Raw genomic sequence first — 20,313 nt, forward strand, 5'->3', positions numbered from 1 at the left:
CTCATTGAGCTCTGACATCCCACCACATTCCAGAGGGGTCTGCATCAACCAAACAGCAACACGCAACTGTGTCAATCTTGTCACTGACCATCACAAGTCTCCTAGAGAGTACCGGTCTCAGAGAGTTTACCCTAAAGACATCAAGAACTTGGCCGGGCGTGGTAGCTCACGCCTGTAATCCCAGCACTTTGGGAGGCCGAGGCAGGCGGATCACAAGGTCAGGAGATTGAGACCATCCTGGCTGACACGGTGAAACCCCGTCTCTACTAAAAATACAAAAAAAATTAGCCGGTTGTGGTGGCACGTGCCCTGTAGTCCCAGCTACTCTGGAGGCTGAGGCAGGAGAATGGCGTGAATCTGGGAGGCGGAGCTTGCAGTGAGCCGAGATCGCACCACTGCCCTCCAACCTGGCGACAGAGCGAGACTCTAAAAAACAAACAAACAAAAAAAACCACACACACGAATAACAAATCTAAGGGAGAGATGTTTTAAACTGCAATGAATGCACAAGCTCAGAAACATGCTAACATTGGGGATAGCTATGATAATACTGTGGCATGTCTCTCAGTGTTGAAATTAAATCAGTACTAGTTCCCTGGCACAGAAAGTTGACACCATAAAACTGTTCTGTATCAGAGAGAACTTAAAAGCGGAATTCCACTGTTGAATTCTGAAATCCCTACTCATATTAGTGATATCAGGTGATGATTCATATAGACTGGGGGTCTGCCATCAGGTTTCTAGGGTCAGATTCCTACTCCCAGTGCACACCAGCTATGAGTCTCTGACCCAGTTCTTGACTCCCCCTGCCTTAGTTTATTTCTCTGTAAAATGAGGACAATAACAATGCTTATTTCACAGGGCAGTTGTGAGGATTAAATAATTCATGCCAAGCACTTAGACCAGCACCTGTCAGAGTAGTATACACGCAAAGTATACTGAGCCATTTTTCTTCCTGCTCGTTATTATGATTTTTGTTACAGAAAAGAAAGGTGCAAATGGTCTGAAAGGTGTAAGCTTTAAAAAGCTCTCTTGGCTTCAGGATTTTGTTCCCTATTTTAATTTCTAGATTTTGTTGCCACCAGTTACACAGTCAGATCTTGTACACAGGTTCACCCTACAAAATCTGAGAAATTTTGATAACCAAATTTTTATAAATTTGGCATTAGAATAAGTATTAAAAATATGTACATTGAAGGGAGGATTAACCCATTTATGCCAGAGGTTGCAAATTTTTTTTTTTTTTAATGAAAAATCAGACCTTGGTGATGACCCTGAGCAGTAGCATATAAATAACTCCCACAAGTTTAGTGTTCCAATAATGGAACACTAGGTGTAAATGGGCTAAATAAGCCAATACATTTCAAAGTGCCTGCACCTTCATCCTCCACACAGTAGGTGCTCAGACCCACTGGCTAAGGCAAACACAGAATGTGGCTGAGAAAGCAAGGTTAACTAATATGAGGGTCCCTCAATAGATCATAAGAAACAGTTCTAAATGATACAGAAAACACATTCAAAGATCTGTCGACGTAGGGCCGGACAATTTCTCATGTTTTACATGCACAGAGTTTATTTGTTGTTTTTACTTAAAAAGATACCCAATTGAAATATTAATGATTACAAACAAATTCAGAGTTAATTATAAATTCAGTTGAAACAAAATTTCAGTTTGGATTAAATTTACACTGTGAATTATAATGAAGTTTCACTCAATTGCAAATGATTTCCATTCACACAGCATCTTGTTTTTCATAAATCGTGACCTCTGACCAAAGAAAACACAGCTTTTTGGGTAACATTCATGTAAACATTGAAGCCTATAATATACATTTTTATTACTATTTTCAATAGTCATTAATATAAAAAGTTAACAAATCTGAACAACAAAGTTTAAGCTGGGGAGAGCCCCCTCGGGGGGCGGCGGTCAAGCTGCTGAGCCCCCTGCTCACCGCCAGCAGCAGGTGCAACCTGTGAGTGCGTGAACGTGTCCACCCACAGGAGGAGCGCTCCTCATGCTCTGACAGTTCTGCCACAAACACCAGTTTCAAATCAAACCTAGTACAACATGTACTCCATAAAATGTGTACTAAGGCAAAGAAATAAGCACATTTGGATAATACAAATATCCAGAAACAATGGAAAAGAAAGGCTTCTATTAGAGAACATAAGGCTTAGCATATATGAATGCACAATGATCCTGAGAGCTACAGATACCATTTTTATTTACATTAGCAAAAACTGTATTACCACAGAAGGTCACTGACAGACAATCTACTGGCTGGTTAATTGTTTCAAATTTGATTCTTTATCAAGCAAAAATATCACACAACCTGAACAACACACAAAGGCTTCAGAAATCACTTAACTATCAAGGTGGAGCAGACTATAAGAGCTATTTATAAAACAGGAATATTTGCATGGAACTGCTTAATATTAGAAAATTCCAAGAACTGTCAAAGGCAGCATTTGAAAATAGCGCTGACATCTTAAGATGGAATTACCATCCAGAAAACCACTACTTCGAAAGGAAATCTGAGCTACCGGGATGCTCATCATGGATAAAAAGGTCAATTTTCCTAATCATTATCAGGATGCATTTACAAAAACCTTAAAACTTCAAAGGAGAAAGAAGTATTTTCCTAAAAAAAACCATAAAAAAACCAAAAACCAAAAACAAAAAAGGAAGAAAAAAATAAGTTAGTTTGTTGCAAGTTATATAAAGACAAAAGGTTACTATAACCTTCACTTTCTTCTATTTGGTTTTTCTGATCTGCAGGGGTGTGAATTTCATGTGTCCTTCCAAGTTTAAGAAGGAAGCAGGGACTTCTCTAAAGAGCACCAGAGAGTGAGTTGATTTACCAAGTAAACAATCACACTCACTTCTTAAAAGACACTGTGAATTCTGTAGAATTCACTGTAGACTTCTGAAATCCCTACTCATATTAGTGATATCAGGAGGTGATTCTCTACTACAAACGCCACAGAAGGCAGTGACTGATGGGGCCTGCAGGGCCCCGTGGGCGAGGACAACTGGGCTGCCTGGATGTTTTCTCCTTTGCAGTCCCCACGACACTTACCCCTGTTCAAGGGCAAACAAAAGGCAGTGCCAATCAGACCTGTGGTAGGGCTAGAATGACCTCTTTTGTGTAAACTGATTGGAAAGAAAGAGTTAACAGTTAGTTTTGGTAAGAATGAACATTTAAACACAAAAATATATAAGAATGATACTAGCTTTTACATTACTTGTAAAACTTTTCACAATCATTATTTTAAAAACAAAAACACTGAAAAGCTCTTTCAACATTACACATGCAATGCTAATGGAAACTCTCACAAGAATTGGCCCATGGTAAGCGGATCGATTTTTAAGATAAGGCTTTCAGAATTTCACTGGAAGGTGGGAAATCAATAGGAAAGGGATCTACAAGGATGAAGGCCAAAACTCAACCCCCAAAACCTAGTTATCCCAGATATGCTAATAGACAATATGTGCTAATGTGTTGTGAGAAAACTGGAATGTTTTATCTTAATTATGGAGGGGAACGCCAGGTTGAATGAAGCCTAAATGAATGTACTGCATTCATGGAAACCATTATGAAAAGTACACAATCTGTAGGTGGGATTTCTTCAAACACTCTAAGGGGAAAACAACTTACGTAACAGAACAAAATAAATTAGGCTAAGGTTTGGGGCTCATTCTAGCTCTACTTCTAATTATAATTTACTCTGGGTGACATCTGAAATAAAGATACACATACCTCTTTAGAGGCCATCCAATCTCTTTAGCAGACAATTCAACTACAAAAAGAGCCTAACTGGCCATTTTAATGTATCAGGAACAAAGAGAAGTAAGATTTTGTATACAACGTCTGCTTCAAAAAGATTATGTGTATTAAAAAATCAAGAAGAAAAAATCTTAACATTCAATGATAACTTCATGGTCATTTAAAAGTCCAGGACTTAAAAAGGTCTGTATGTGTAACGTGTCTTAGAAAGGGTATGAAGGCTCATCCTCACAGTCACTCAGCTGCTGTCTTCTGCCAGAGCCTGACCGCAGGATGTGGCCGCACCATCAGCTGAATCTTCATTTTCGTAAGTGACATAGGCCTCCAAAAAAGAACAAAAGCAGGCGAGTTACTTGATGTCAATGTCACCTGAAGAGTTTTAAAACAGTAAAAAGCTGGTCACACGTTTCTAACTTCCCAACTTATTCAAGTCTGAAAATACTCATTATAGTTCATTCTTTATTACAACTATTTTTATTTTTTTTTTGAGACAGAGTCTTGCTGTGTCGCCCAGGCTGGATGGAGTGCAGTGGTGCGATCTTGGCTCACTGCAACCTCCACCTCCCAGGTTCAAGCGATTCTCCTGCCTCAGCCTCCCAAGTAGCTGGGACTACAAGTGCCCGCCACTACACCCAGCTAATTTTTGTTTTCTAGTAGAGATGGGGTTTCACTATGTTGGCCAGGCTGGTCTTGAACCCCTGATCTCGTGATCCACCAGCCTTGGCCTCCCAAAGTGCTGGGATTACAGGTAGTAGCCACCGTGCCTGGTCTCATTCTTTATTATTAAAAGGCAAATAACAAATTGTTTAAATACAGTCATGTGCCACATGACGTTTCAGTCAACAACAGACTGCATATATGATGGTGGTCTTGTAAGATTATCCTACCACATTTTTTTATGGTATCTTTTCTATGTTTAGATACATAAGTACCACTGTGTTACAACCGCCTACAGCATTCAGGACAGTAACAGCTCTACAGGTTTGTAGCCTAGGATCAAAAGGCTGTCCCATAGAGACCTAGGAGTGATTGTAGCAAGCTACTCCACCGAGGTTTGTGTGAGTACACTCTAGGACGCTTGCACAAAACATCCCCATTACTAAGTGGCGCATGGACTGTGCTTTTGTTTAAATTGCCGTGGGCCTCATTTTTCAAATACCTGTCTATTTACAACCAGAACAACACTGAAAAAAACAAAGACACTTACAATAACCAGCTCAGCTCCCGCTTTTTGGTAAGACCCTACCCAGCCATTCTTACATGACAGACACTCATTCTTTTCTTTGAAAATGGAGATGGGGAGATTATTCTGAGAAGATGGCAGAGTAGAAGACTAGGACTGTCTCTCCTCACCTAGACAACTCGACTGACAAAATCAGTCCAAGGCAACTATTTGGAACTTGAGTCTATCTGAAGGCCCGCAACTTTCTGGGAAATGCTTAGAGGGTAAGCCGTGGTTGCCTGTGGTCAATTTCAGCTTGAAGCACAGTAGCAACTACCCATCCCTGACCCTGGGCAAGGCATGTATTCCTGGAGCACCTTGCACACAGCTTGTGGGAGTCAGAGTGGGCAATAAGGACCCTGTCTTCCAACAATCAGAAAATAAGAATAAACCCTGGGAAAGGGGAGAATCTCGTTTCCAGAATTACTACGTTATTAGATTCAAATGTCTAGTTTTCAACCAAAAAAAAAAAAATCATTAAGGCATACAAAGAAATGCCAAAGTACAGTCCCAGCTTGTCCAACCCCCTGCTGCCCATGGGCCACACGTGGCCTAGGATGGCTTTGAATGTGGCCCAACACAAATTTGTAAACTTTCTTAAAACATTATGAGTTTTTTTTGGTGATTTCTTGTTATTTTTTAGCTCATCAACTACTGTTAGTGTTAGTATACTTTATGTGTGGCCCAAGACAATTCTTCTTACAATGTGGCCCAGGGAAGCCAAAAGATTGGACACCCCCGGTATAGCCCATTCAAAGGCAAAACATAAACCAAAAGGAAAAGTCTCTGAGAAAGATCAGATAAAAGAATTGCGAGACAAAGATTTTAAAACCACTGAAAGATGATCAAAGAACTAGTAGGGCACAGTGGCTCACGTCCGTAATCCCAGCACTTTGGAAGGCTGAGGCAGGTGGATGGCTTGAGCCCAAGAGTTCAAGACCAGCCTGGGCAATATACTGAGGTCCCAGCTCTACAAAAAAAAAAAAATTAGTTAGCCGTGGTGGTACACACTTGTAGTCCCAACTACTCGAGAGGATCACTTGAGACCAGGAGGTAGACGCTGCAGTGAGCCATGATCGTGCCACTGCACTCCAGCCTGGGTGACAAAGTGAGACTGTCTTAAAAAAAAAAAAAAAAAAGAAAAAAAGAAAAAGCTGGGTGTGGTGGCTTATACCTATAATCGCAGCACCTCGGGTGGCTGAGGCAGGTGGACTGCTTGAGCTCAAGAGCTCCAGGTTGGGCAACGTGGCAAAATCCCATCTCTACAAAAATTAAAAAATTAGCTGGGCATGGGTGGTGTGTGCTAGCTACTTGGGAGGCTGAGGTGGGAGGATTGCTTGAGCCCAGGAGACTGAGGCTGCAGTGAGCCATGATCATGCCACTGCACTCTAGCCTGGGTGACAGAGTGAGACCTTGTCTAAAAAAGAAAAAAGAAAGAAAAAGAAAAAAGAAAAAGATGATGAAAGAATTAAAGAAAGGCATGGAGAAAATCAAGAAAACAATGTACAAACAATGTAAATATCAATGAAGAGATAGAAAACCTAAAAAGAAGCCAGAAAACCTAAAAAGAACCAGAAAGAAATTCCGTAAATAAAAAGTACAAAACTGAAATGAAAAATTCACTAGAGGGATTCAAAAGCAGATTTGAGCAGACAGAAGAAAGAATACATGTATGAAGACCGGACAATAGAAACTGTCAAGTCCGATGAACAGAAAGAAAAAAGACTGAAGAAAAGTCAACAGACCTGGAGGACATGTGGGAAACCATCAAGTGGACCAACATAAGCACTACAGGGGCCCCAGAGGAAGAAAAAGAGAAAGAGGCAGAAAGATTATTCAAAAAAATAATGGCTGAAAACTCCCCAGGTTTGATGAAAAACATGAATGTAAACATCCAAGAGGGTAAATGAACTCCAACCAGGATGTACTCAGAACTCGGAGATCCACACTGTAATTAAATACCATGAAGTCAAAGACAAAGATAATCTTAAAAGCAGCAAGGGAGGCTGGGCGTGGTGGTTCATGCCTGTAATCCCAGCACTTTGGGAGGTCAACGCTGGCGGATCACGAGGTCAGGAGATCGAGACCATCCTGGCGAACATGGTGAAACCCCGTCTCTACTGAAAATACAAACAAATTAGCCGGGCGTGGTGGCGGGTGCCTGTAGTCCCAGTTTCTAGGGAGGCTGAGGCAGGAGAATGGCGTTAAACAGGAGGCGGCAGAGCTTGCAGTGAGTGGAGATTGTGCTACTGCACTCCAGCCTGGGAGACAGAGCGAGACTCCGTCTCAAAAAAAAAAAAAAAAAAAAAAAAAAAAAAAAAAAAGCAAGAGAGAGGCAACTCACACATGCAGGAGATTCTCAGTAAGATTATCAGCAGGTATCGGTATCTCACCAGAAACTGTGGAGTTCAGAGGGCAGTGTCCCAGTGTATTCAAAGTACTTAAAGAAAAAAACTGTCAACTAAGAAATCCTTTGCCTGGCCAAAAGTAAGGGAGAAGTGAAGACATTCCCAGATGAACAAAAGCCAGGGAGTTTGATACCACTAGACCTACCATCCAAGGAATGCTATCAGAAGTCTTGCAAGGTTGAAATGAAAGCACACAGACAATACCCTGAAGCTGTATGAAGAAATAAAGATCTCAGCAAAGGTAAGTATTATGATTGTAACAACGATGTGTAATTCCACTTTTTGTTTTCCACATGATTGAAGAAGCTAATACATTCAAAGAAAACTAGTAGTCTATAAAATCCAGTATTATTTTAGCTTTGATTTGTAATCCCATATTTTGCTTTCTATATAATTTAATAGATTAATGCATAAAAATAATTATGTCTTTGGAAACACAATGTATAAAAACCTAATTTTATAACTTCAGTAATTGAAAGAAGATGGAGATGGAGTTCTACAGAAGCCGAGTTTTTGTAGGAGGTTATCAAAGTTAAGCTGGTATAAATTCAAATTGGAGTGATATGTTAGAATGCTAAATGTAATCCCCATGGTTATCACAACGAAAATAGTTACACAATATACACAACAGGAAATGAGCAGGGCACTATATTTCACTTCAAAAAATGAACTAAACACAAAATATGACAGTAATGCAGGAAATGAGGGAAAAAAGTCTTTAAGGCACATAGAAAACAAATAGCAAAATGACACAAGTAAGTCCTTCTTTACCCGTAATTACTTTAAATGTAAATGGGCTAAATTCTCCAAACAAAAGACAGAGATTGACTGAACAGATTTTGAAAAGCACTATTCAGATATATGCTGTCTACTCACTTCAGATGTAGACACAAACAGGTTGAAAGTGAAAGGATGTAAAAAGTTACATGCAAATAATAACCAAGAGAGTATGGTGTGTCTATAAGTCAGTCACACCAAGACAAATAATGTATGATTTCACTCATATGAGGTGTGCATAGTAGTCAAATTCATATGGCTCTCGCCTGTAATCCCAGCACTTTGGGAGGCTGAGGCAGGTAGATCACTTGAGGTCAGGAGTTTGAGACCAGCCTGGCCAACACGGTGATCTCTACAAAAATTAGACGGGCGTGGTGGTGTGTGCCTGCAATCCCAGCTACTCTGGAGGCTGAGGCAGGAGAATGGCTTGAACCTGGGAGGCAGAGGTTGCAGTGAGCCAAGATCACGCCACTGCACTCCAGCCTGGGCAAGAGAGCAAGACTGTGTCTCAAAAAAGAAAAAAGAAAAAAGAGAGAAGAGAAAGAAGACCAGTGGTTGCAAAGGGTTGGGAGAAGGAGGAACAGGGAAATTATTGTTTAATGGGTATAGAGTTTCAGTTTTGCAAAATGAAAAAAGTTCTGGAGATGGATGGTGGTGATGGTTGCATAATGTGAAGATATTTAATATTCTTGAATTATATACTTAAAAACAGTTCAGAAGGTAAATTTCATGTTACGTATATTATACCACAATTAAAAGTGTTAATTTTTAAAAACGGGGGTAGTAGGATTTCATTGTCTTGCTTACTTCATAAGCCTTAATATTTTTTTTAAAACACCTAAGTTTACTCTCTTTTTTTAAAGTATTTTTACACACACACACACACACACACACACACACACACACACACACACAAATTATTTGTCTTTTTTGAGACTGGCTGGAATGCAGTGGTGAGATCATAGCTCACTGTAGCTTCAGTTTCCCAGGCTCAAACAATCTTCCTGCCTCAACCTCCTGAGTAGTTCGGACTATAAGTGCACACCACCACACCTGGCTAATTTTTTTGATTTTTATTAGAGACGCATTTGGCTATGTTGCCTAGTGTGGTCTCCAACTGCTGATCCTCTCACCTTGGCCTCCCGAAGTGCTGGGATTATAGACGTGAGCCACTGGACTAGGCCTACTTGCTTTTGTTTTTAACTTGACTCTTCAGCCTCCCACATCTTGATACATGTGGGAATAAAGATCTCATTACTAGTACAACCATCACTACCATTACCACAGCTGCCACCAACACTGGTTGGGACCACTGGTAAATCAAAGCTTTACTGTTCAGGCTATTCACAAAAAATCTCATTGAGAAGACCTCATAACAGCAAAAAGACACTTAGGTCCCATTAAAGTTTCTGCTTGGTATGAATACTACCCTCAGGTGTGAATCTTACATCTTTTTTTTTTTTTTTTTAACTCTTTTCAAACATGCAGACGTATCTGAAATACGTAACAAATCACCTATCAAATGCAGTCAATCACGCATCAAAGCAGGTGTTTCTACTCTTTATTGTCCCCTAACATTCCAACTGGTAGAAGAAAAAACCACCTGGAGGCAAAAAGACCTGTGTTCAAAATCCAATGAACTGCATGGCCTTGTATTAATTATTTAACATGTGTATACCCTACTTCTTGCTTATTGGTAAAGAGGGAATAATAACACCTACCGCAGAGGTAAACTGTGTGGATTAACGTTTTCAATGGGATCATGCAAGAGCATGACCTATATTAAAACCACTACCTGGCCAAAATACATGAGTATATGACAGCCATTATTATTGTGCTTACTTGAATGTTGATTTCTTGAGGGACAGTCTGGCTTTGAATCCAATTATACACCTTGGCCAGCTCCTCCTTTTGCCCATGAGAAAACTGGGGCTGCTGTTGCCTCATACTTTCTAACTTTTCTAGGTCTTCTTTTAGTACAACTTCTTTAACCCTGAAAACAAACAGAATCTTAATAGTCCTGAATAAGACACAGGGTTCTTTTCATGTCATGTAAGAACAGCACTTCTTTTTTGGCTGGTAATACACTTTACATTTTCTAATACATGAGGCATACATTAAAAAAAAAAAACTAGATCATTTCCTTGTCAAGTTGGTAAAGGCTTTTTTCTTGGTGGAAAATATCTATATGATGTTTTAATGAGGTGTATGAAAGAAAGAGATTTCCCTTAGCTCTTTTATTTTAGAATGGGGCAAAAAAAATCAAGAGTCTAAAACAAAAAGTTCTTGTACTTGTGTGCCATCTTGGAAAGCACCGACTTTGTTTCCTTGTCTCATGATGTGTATAAGATCTGTTTAGTATGGATCTGAATATAGGTGACACTATCTCTGCCACCCTTATTTTAAGAAATCATTCATCACTTGACTTCAAATGAATAAATTTGAAAATACATTTCTTAAAGAGAATTTATAAAACATTCAGTAATTATTTCGTCTTTAAAAACACATTAAGAAACCAGGCGCAGTGGCTCACACCTATAATCCCAGCACTTTGGGAGGCCCAGGTGGGCAGATCACCTGAGGCCAGGAGTTCAAGATCAACCTGGCCAACATGAGGAAATCCCATCTCTACTAAAAATACAAAAAACTAGCTGGGTGTGGTGGTACATACCTGTAATCCCAACTACTTGGGAGGCTGAGGCAGGAGAATCTTGAACCTGGGAGGCAGAGGTTGTAGTGAGCCGAGATGGCACCATGGCACTCCAGCCTCCAGGGTGAGACTCTGTCACAAACGAACCAACCAACCAACCAACTCCATCTCTGCTAAAAATACAAAAATTAGCCAGGTGTGGTGGTGCACACCTGTAATCCCAGCTACTAGGGAGGCTGAGGCAGAAGAATCGCTTGAACCCAGGAGGTGGAGGTTGCAGTGAGCCGAGATTGCTAAACTGCACTCCAGCCTGGGTGACAGAGCGAGACTCCGTCTCAAAAAAGAAAAAAAGAAACCACAAAAATAAAAAAAGTGGGTCTTCTAAAGTGCTTTCTTACCTCTCAGGTACCTGATATGTCATGAGAACACACTCAGGTGTCTGCCGTATCATTCTCCAGATGGACTCTTCAGCGTCATTAGGAAATGTTTCTTTTTTCTGTACATCCTGAGATTGCTGCCCATTTTGGGAGATTTTAGAATAAACACTACTAGTAAAGTATATACTGCTGTCGCTGCTTCCTGTCAAAAATCAACAACAAATAATTAGAAAAGACCTGTCTGACTGATCTGCCAAACTGGCTCTCATTCTTCAAAGACTCTTGCCTTGGACAGTCCTCCTCCTCAGCCAGCCCAACCATTATTTCCGGGAAAGTTCCTCCTCCCTGTGAACAGCTTCCTGGTTCTTTGGTCTTCCTGAGATCTCTTTTTCCATTCCTAACGAGCTATCACTCTCAAGGTTACATACATTGCCCTTTATCATCACCCATAACTGTTCCATCTCCAAAATCATTAACATCTCAGCTTCACTTTCTCATTGGCTTGTTCAATTATTTCAACTATAAATGTGTTAACAGTGTCTTAGTCTTCCTGTATTTCCTTCATTATTCAGCCTGGAGTCCTCAGTTCATCATTCAGCAACATACCTTGCAATATCTTAGACTTATTTTTCCCTCTGACTTTTCATAACTGTCAAAATGCCAACTCCGATAAAGATAATTATTGACTTTGTTCTTACCTAAACCCAAGTAGCCAAATACGTAGAGAAAGTCACATACAACAGGGTACAGTGTTTCTACAATAAAAAACTCATCATCACCAACCTCAAATGAACCATTAAAATGCTACAGTTCTCTGGTCATGCACTAACCTACCCCCAGCAATGACTATTTTCAACCTCTCTATTTCCTCCCTCAATCTCACCTATTTTATAAGGAAAAAAGCCATCAGAAAGCAAATTAATCATCTTTATGATACCAAACATACACAATTAATGATATAAGTACCCCTCCTCACCTTCCTCCTCTCACAACAGAGAAACTGTTCATCCCAAGGACCATCCCTTTATGGCTGCTATGAAGCCTTATGGATCATTCCTTTTCTATCTTGCATGTGACCCTTCTAGATCCTTCTCACTGACTTTGAAAGAATTAAAAATACCAATTTAAATTTTTTAAAAAAGTATGTAAATAAAAAAGTAATAAAAACATTTTCTTCATTAAAAAATATCTTTAGGTTGGGCATGGTGGCTCACGCCTGTAATCCTGGCACTCTGGGAGGCCAAGATGAGAGGATTGCTTGAGGCCAGGAGTTTGAAACCAGCCTGGGCAACATAGTGAGGTTCCATTTCCATAAAAATAAAAAATTAGCTGAGTGTGGTGGTACGTGCTGGTAGTCCCAGCTACTCAGGAGGCTGAGGTTGGAGGATTGCTTGAGCCCAGGAGTTTGAGGCTACAGTGAGCTATGATTGCATCAGTGCACTCTAGCCTGGGTAACAGAGTGAGACCTTGTGTCAAAACAACAACAACAAAACACCCACACAAAACAACTTTAAGAGGTTTTTACTGATTAAAGCAAAAATAGTAACAGTGTTATTGTGGGTTTTTTTTACACGTTAAAATGTATGACAAAAATAGCACAAAAGACAAGGAGGACATGGAAGTACTCTGTCTTAAGGTTCTAATATATAAAGTGATAGAATAGGTATAATATTTGAAGGTAAACTGTGGTAAGTAAAAGATGTGCACCGTAAAACCTAAAGCCAGCTGGGCGCGGTGGCTCACACCTGTAATGCCAGCACTTTGGGAGGCCGAGGCGGGCAGATCGCCTGAGGTCAGGAGTTTCAGACTAGCTTGGCCAACATGGTGAAACCCCATCTCTACTAAAAATACAAAAAAATTAGCCAGACGTGGTGGCGCATGCCTGTAGTACTGGCTACTTGGGAGGCTGAGGCAGAAGAATTGCTTGAACACGGGAGGTGGAGGGTGCAGTGAGCCGAGATGGCACCACTGCACTCCAGCCTGGGCAACAGAGTCTCAAAGAAAAAAATAAGATAAAATAAAAATTTAAAAAAAAGTAACTCCTAGAGCAAAAACTTAAAAAAAAAAAAAAAAAAAAAAAAGGTATGCTTGAGAAGCCAATACACAATTAACCCAAAAGGAGGAGGGTAGGAGGAAAAAAAGAAAGGGCAGATGAGACAAACAGAAAATTGGCAGCAAGATGAAAGATTTAACTTAAACCTAACCATATCAACATTCACATTAAAGGTAAATAGTCTAAGCAAGCATTGCAGTGAAAAGGCTGAGATTGTCACATGAATAAAAATACCCAACTATATGGTGGTTACAAGACTTACTTTAAATATAAAGACATAGATTAGTTAAAAGTAAAAAGATGGAAAAAATTTACCATGTAAATGCTAATCAAAATAAAGCTGGACTGGATACACTGATACCAGACAAAGCAGACTTCAAAGCAAGACATCTTTCAGGATAAAGAGAGCAATTCATCAGCGGATATAATAACCTTAAGTGCATATGCACCTAATAAAAGAGCTTCAAAATAAATAAAGCAAAAACTCACTGCACTATAAGAAAAAATAGAGAAATTCACATTTATAGCTGGACATGTAAGAGCTATATCATAACAACTTATAAAACGGATAGAAAATCATAACAGAGAAAGTTGGATCAACATTATCAACCAACTTGATCTAATTTACATTTATAGAACACATGACTCAACAACAGCAGAAAGCATATTCTTTTCAAATGCACATGAAACATTTATCAAGATGGACCAAATTCCAGATTATTACACAATGTCTGGGTAAATTTAAAAAATACAAAACAAAGTTCTCTGACTGCATGTAAATTAGAAATAAAATAAAAATATCTAAAAAAAATCTCCAAATATTAGGAAATTAAGCCTTTCTAAATAACTGAAAGATCAAATAAGAAAATACAAGTGAAATTAGAAATATTTTAGACTGGCCAGGCACAGTGGCATATGCCTGCAGTTTCAGCTACTCAGGAAGCTGAGGCCACAGGATTGTTAAGCCCAGGAGTTTGAGGGTGCAGTGAGCTGGGATCATGCCACTGCACTCCAGCCTAGGCAACAGAGTGAGACCTTGGTTCAAAAGGTCTTGGTTCAAAAAAAAAAAATTGAAGCTGCATGAAAATAAAAATACAACATACCAAAATTTGAGGGATGCAATGGTTAGAGCACTCAATAGCATTAAATGTTTATATTGGGGGGAAAAAAATCTCAATTCAAAGATCTAACAAGCGTCTACCTTAAGAAATAAGAAAAAAACAAATAAAAATCCAAAGTAAAGAGAAAAGAAGTAATAAAAATTAGAGCATAGGCTGGACGCAGTGGCTCATGCCTGTAATCCCAGCACTTTGGAAGGCCAAGGTGGGCGAATCATGAGATCAGGAGTTCAAGACCAGCCTGGCCAACATGGTGAAACCCTGTCTCTACTAAAAATACAAAAAATCAGCCTGGTGTGGTGGCAGGCGCCTGTAATCCCAGCTACTCTGGAGGCTAAGGCAGGAGAATCGCTTGATCCCAGGAGGTGGAGGTTGCAGTGAGCCGAGATCATGCCACTGCACTCCAGCCTGGGCGACAGTAGAAGACTCCGTCTCAGGAAAAAAAAAAAAAGAGCATAAATCAATAAAATAAAAAAGCAAAAAAACAATACGCAAAAAAACCCCAATGAGATCAAAAGTTCTTTGAAAAGTTATTAAAATTGATAAACATACAGTCAGATTGAACAGGAAAAATATTAATACCAGCAATAAGAGGGGTACATTACTATAAAACCTACAGACATTACAAGGAAAAGGGAATATTTAAAACTTTATGCCAATACATTCAACAAATTAGATAAAACAGATACATTTCTTAAAAGATACAAATTACCAAAGATCACTAAGAAACTGATAACCTGATTAGACCCATATCTATTAAAGAATTTAAATTTGTTGTTAAAATCCTTCTCACCAAGAAAACTCCAGGCCCAGAAAGATTCACAGGTAAATTCCACCAAACATACAAAGAAGAAATAATACCAGTTCAGCACAAACTCTTCCAGAAAACAGAATAGCAAATAATAGTTCCTAGCTCATTTTTTGAAGCTAAAATTACTCTGATACCAAAACCAGACAAAGACATTACAAGTAAAGAAAGCGAATGGACCAATATTCTGCACAGAGATGCAATAATGTGTAACAAAACATTAGGAAGATAATCCGACAATACACAAAGAAGGATAAAAGAGCATGACCAAATGCAAGGTTAATTTACTATCAGAAAACTGATGTAATTCACCATATTAATAGAATAAGGGAAGAAAACCACATGATTATCTCAACAGATGCAGAAAAGGCAACTGAGCAGACTAGCAGCAACAGAAGGGAACTTCCTCAATCTGATAAGGGCATTTAAGGAAAACTTATGTTTAACATCATACTTAATGGTGAAACACTGAGTGCTTTCCCCTTAAGACTGTGAACCAGGGAAGTGTCTATTTTCCTATTTCTATTAACACTTCACTGTGAGTCCTAGCCAGTTCAACGAGGCAAGACAAATAAATAAAGACATACAGATGGAAAAAAAGAAGTAAGATTATATTTGCAGATAATAAAGACTATGTAGAAAAGTCTTGCAGAATCTACAAGAGAGCTACTAAAACTAATAAATGAGTTTAGCAAGACTGCAGAATATGAGTTGAAAACACACAATTTGATTACATTTCTACATGCTAACAACAAACAACTGCAAATTGAAAATTTTAAATGCCACTTACAGTAGCATCAACAATTACAAAATCCTTAGAGATAAATTTAGCAAAACATGTGTAAGAGATGTAGGCTGAAAACTATAAAACACGGCTAAGAATTAAAGATCTACATAGAGAAATTGTTGTACTTGTGGATCAAAATACTCAATATCATTAGGAAGATAATTATTCACAAATTGATCATCTATAGATTCAACACAATTTCAATCAAAACACCAGAAGACTTTTTTGTAGAAACTGAGAAATGGAATCTATAATTTTTATGGACAAAGGACCTAGAATATTCAAAATCATTTTGAAAAGAAGAATTAAGTTGAAGGATTTACTTCACCAGACTTCAAGACTTACTTGAAAGTCACATTGCTCAAAGTTGTGGTACTGGCCTAAAGCTAGCCATACAGATCAGTGGAACAGAAGAGTCCAGAAATAGACCCACACATATATGGTCAATTTATTTTCAATGAAGTCGTCATGGCAATTTAATGGGGGAAAGATTAATCCTTTGAACAAACAGGGCAGGAACAATTAGATATCCCAATGTAAAGAAAGTATATTGACCCTTCCTCATACCATACACAAAAATTAACTCAAAATGGATTACAGATCTAAGCTATAACTGCTATTAAGGGTGCGTCTCAACAGCATCATGCTAACTGAAAGAATCCTAATACAAAAGATGGCATGCTGTCTGATTCTATACGTAAATCATAGGAAAAGCAAAACTAAAGTGACAGCAAACCGTTAGTGGCTGCCAGGAGACCAAGGGTCAGGGCAGAGATGGACTGGTGAGGGTCACAGAACTTTTTGGGGTGACAGGAATGTTCTATATGGTGATTGTGGTAGTGCTTACACGAAGGTACACATCTGTCAGAATTCTTGTTTGTACCCCTAAAATTGGTGAATTTTATTGTGCATAAATATACCCCAATATACCTGACAAGAAAAAAGGAAAAAAAAAAAAACCCTGTACTTCCACATCAGTGCCTGGGGTACACAGTGAGAGCTTATCACATAGTGAATGCCTGGCAATGGAGTTTGAAACATTAGTTGTCCTGATCCACTACCTGATGCTGCAGAACCAGTTCCGGACAGAGATTCGCAGGGAGGTGACCCCGTGGACAGAACGCTGGCAGTAGGATGGGATGGAGTCCTGCTGGGAGGCGATCCCATGGACAGTGTGCTGGCAGTAGGATGGGATGGATTCTCCCTGGGAGGTGACCCCATGGACAGTGCACCGGTAGTGGCAGGACTGCTCTCACTGCTACTGTTGCCTGCAACACACTGCTAGAAAGTAAGGGCAATGAAAAGACACTTTAATCTTATCACAAAATACAGTAGTGTCCTCCTTTATTCATGGTTTTGCTTTCTGTAGTTTGTTACCTGTGGTCAACCGAGGTCCAAAAATAGTAAATGGAAAATTCCAGAAATAAACAGTTCGTAAGCTTAAAATTGTGATCCATTCTGGTAGTGTCATAACATTTTGAGCTGTCTCATTGTTTCCAGCCTGTGATAGGAATCATCCCTTTATTTCGTGCCTCCACACTGTATGTGCTACCCACTTGTTAGTCGCTCAGTAGCCGTCTTGGCTGTCAGATCTACTGTGGTGGTATCGTAGCGCTTGTGTTCAAGTAACACGTATTTTACATAATAATGGCCCCAAAGTGCAAGAGGAGTGATGCCAGCAATTGGGATATGCCAAAGAGAAGTCATAAAGTGCTTCATTTAAGTGAAAAGGTGAAAGTTCTCAAGAAGGAAAGGAAAAACCCATGTGCTCAGAGTGCTACAATTTTAGGCAAGAATGAATCTTCTATCCGTGAAACTGTGATGAGTCCGTTTTATAACTGTTCTATGTTATTAGTTACTGTTGTTAATCTCCTACTGTTCTTAATTGATAAATTAAACTTTACCACAGGTATGTACAGTGTGTATAGGAAAAAACATACTGTATATACAGTTCAGAACTATTCAGTTTCCAGCATCCAAATCAAAAAGCTTTTGATTCTGAAAAAATAACATGTTTAAGTGTGTAATTATAAACTGCCTACTCTACTAATAAAGTAGCTCCTAACCCTTCATACACACCTGTTGTCCTGCGACTGTGCATGAAGAAGTACAATCGTTAAATTGTCAACATGGCTTATTCCTACCTCACCAGACCATAACCCCGGTTGTAAGTAAACAAATACATATTATAGGCAATGAACACTTAAGCGTAATACCTGGATCGAATTTTAGAGTGGAGAGAATCCAGTTCACATGAAAACTTAAAAGCACTTTGGAAAAAACCTCACAAAGTATCTAAGAAACTAGAATATAGATGATTCTTTCGTGTCTACTTTCCAAACAGAGCCAGGCAGATGTATTTCGTGTTTACACAGTTAGGCTGACAGGCTCGCTCACAGCAGCCATGCGGATTGAGGATGTCTGCGCTGAGTCCCAACGCGACCGCATTAACTTTAGTAAGATACTCACTTTCTCACTTCAGCACTGAAAATGAGCATCACTTACATACTCAGCTTGTGGGCACGTGTTCCTTCTCATCTGATCTGGAGATTCAGAGCGTCTGGGCATCTCTTCCTGAAGTAAGTTTAACTGCAAGGGCGAGCTGCTCCTCGAAGTAATGAACGGGTGCCCCTCGCTTTGTGCCTCCCACTTTTCCTCCTCTCTCCTTTGGTTGGTTACTGAAGCGGGTGGGTCCAGGGTTGGAGTCATTGCTGACGACATCGAGGGTGATATCGCAGAAGAGGCTGTTGCCCCCAGGAATGGACATGGAAAGAACGATGGTGACAACAGAGGGCAGACAGGGGGGTCAGGCAGGAAAACGGTCATAAAAGTATCCAAGTAAGGAGAAGGGAAAGCTGGGTAAGGCTGCAGGTCCTTGGACAATGGCGGCCCATGCAGGCCTTCCGGTACAGTTCCGGGGACTGCGTATTCTCTTCCGGGACAGGTCGCGGCTGGGAGGGGAAAAGCTGGGACGAGATAAGGGGCCTGGCTGGGCACCATGGCGGCAGGTGGGAAGGTCGGGCCCAAGGTGTGCAGAGAGGAGGCCGTGGAGGGGCAGCAGGGCTGTGCGTTCTGACGCGCTCCCCTGTGGGGACCAGAGCCCGCGTTCGAGCTGTTGCTGTCCGGCGGCTCTGGCAGCTTCTTCCGTTTGTGCTTCCCTTTCCTGCAGCCGGCCAACTGCGTCTGCTTGGAAGTATAATCTCCTGGAAGGATAAAGATAGAGGTGAATTATGGAAAATTAAACCCAAAAAGAAGAGAAGGATGCCACTTACTGGTAGTTATAAGTAGCTGACAATGAATGTGCATTTGCCAATACTACCAGAATGGCAAAAAGTGGCTCTAAAAACATGAACAAAATTCCGGATAAAAACAGTTGCTATCAAATAAACTTATTTCAGCATCTCTCAATCAGTTTCTCACAAAAAAAGTTTCCCAGATCTAGGATCTAAGAAAGAACCTACATAAATTGTTGATGTAAATAGATTGTTTTAGCATCTTTCCATCAGCTTCTTACAAGTGAAACTCCTATTGTTTACTCCTTATCTCTTAGTCCTTAGATATAGTTTGTAACATCTACATAGATTAATGGCATTTATTTTTAAAAACTTATGTACCTTGAAAATATGAATATTTAGCTTTGCTTCTGCTTTCTTGCTGAAGATAGGAGCTGTAGGGGGATGACAGGATCTTTTCTCGGAATTTATCAACATAATTCTGCTCTTCCTTCTGGGTGTGGGCTGACAGAACAGCCGCTGTAAGCCCCACATGTTTAAATTCTTCTGAGGTCAAAGGGGCTGGCTGCATGTTCAGAGTCCAGGGCTCACAGACGAGGGTGGCATCCCTGGCTGAGGTGGAAGAAGACATACTTAATTTTAATTCCTATCAATTATTTGTATTTATTTATTTTACTTTGTTAACTGCCTTTCAATACATTTTTACAAACATTATTATAATTGCTGGAATACAAAAAATCATTAGTCTAGCATAAAAATTGATTTTCTGTATATTCTTTGCACAAATACACATCTTACAGTTGTAATAATCAATATGTACACATTTATTTAAATCTTGCTTTTATTGTAAACACTTTTCTCCCTGAATTCTTCAAAATTTCTTTTTATCTTTATCTTTTAAATAGGCAATCCTATGGTTCAAAAATCAGCAAGTATTAATAAAGACATGTAGTAGTACATTCTCCTCACCCCTGTCCATGCTCTGTCTAGTTCTCATTTGTTTCCCCTGCAGAAGACCATTCCGCTGGAGTGCAGTGGCGCCATCTTGCCTCACTGCAACCTCTGCCTCCCAGGTTCAAGTGATTCTGCCTC

General features: G+C 39.7%; 1 protein-coding gene across 42 annotated transcripts in view; it reads right to left on the reverse strand.

Moving 5' to 3' along the window:
* Positions 1-1,546: 1,546 nt before the first annotated feature.
* The window catches only part of PER3 (period circadian regulator 3), a 60,789-nt gene continuing 42,022 nt past the window's right edge, over positions 1,547-20,313 (reverse strand). For 14 of the 42 annotated variants that reach the window (XM_077975644.1, XM_077975642.1, XM_015144956.3 and 11 more), the window contains 6 exons: positions 19,603-19,833; positions 18,494-19,191; positions 17,050-17,266; positions 11,244-11,424; positions 10,038-10,188; positions 1,547-4,110 (listed from right to left, as the gene is read on the reverse strand). In XM_077975644.1, coding sequence (XP_077831770.1) covers positions 4,027-4,110; positions 10,038-10,188; positions 11,244-11,424; positions 17,050-17,266; positions 18,494-19,191; positions 19,603-19,833 — 1,562 coding nt within the window. In that variant the 3' untranslated portion in view covers positions 1,547-4,026. Of the gene's footprint in view, positions 4,158-10,037; positions 10,189-11,243; positions 11,425-17,049; positions 17,270-18,204; positions 19,192-19,602; positions 19,834-20,313 lie in introns of all 42 variants that reach the window. The other 28 variants (XM_077975641.1, XM_077975561.1, XM_002802160.4 and 25 more) reach the window with 9 other exon arrangements.

The sequence above is a fragment of the Macaca mulatta genome, chromosome 1, assembly GCF_049350105.2.
Source record: "Macaca mulatta isolate MMU2019108-1 chromosome 1, T2T-MMU8v2.0, whole genome shotgun sequence".
NCBI classification, from domain to species: Eukaryota; Metazoa; Chordata; class Mammalia; order Primates; family Cercopithecidae; genus Macaca; species Macaca mulatta.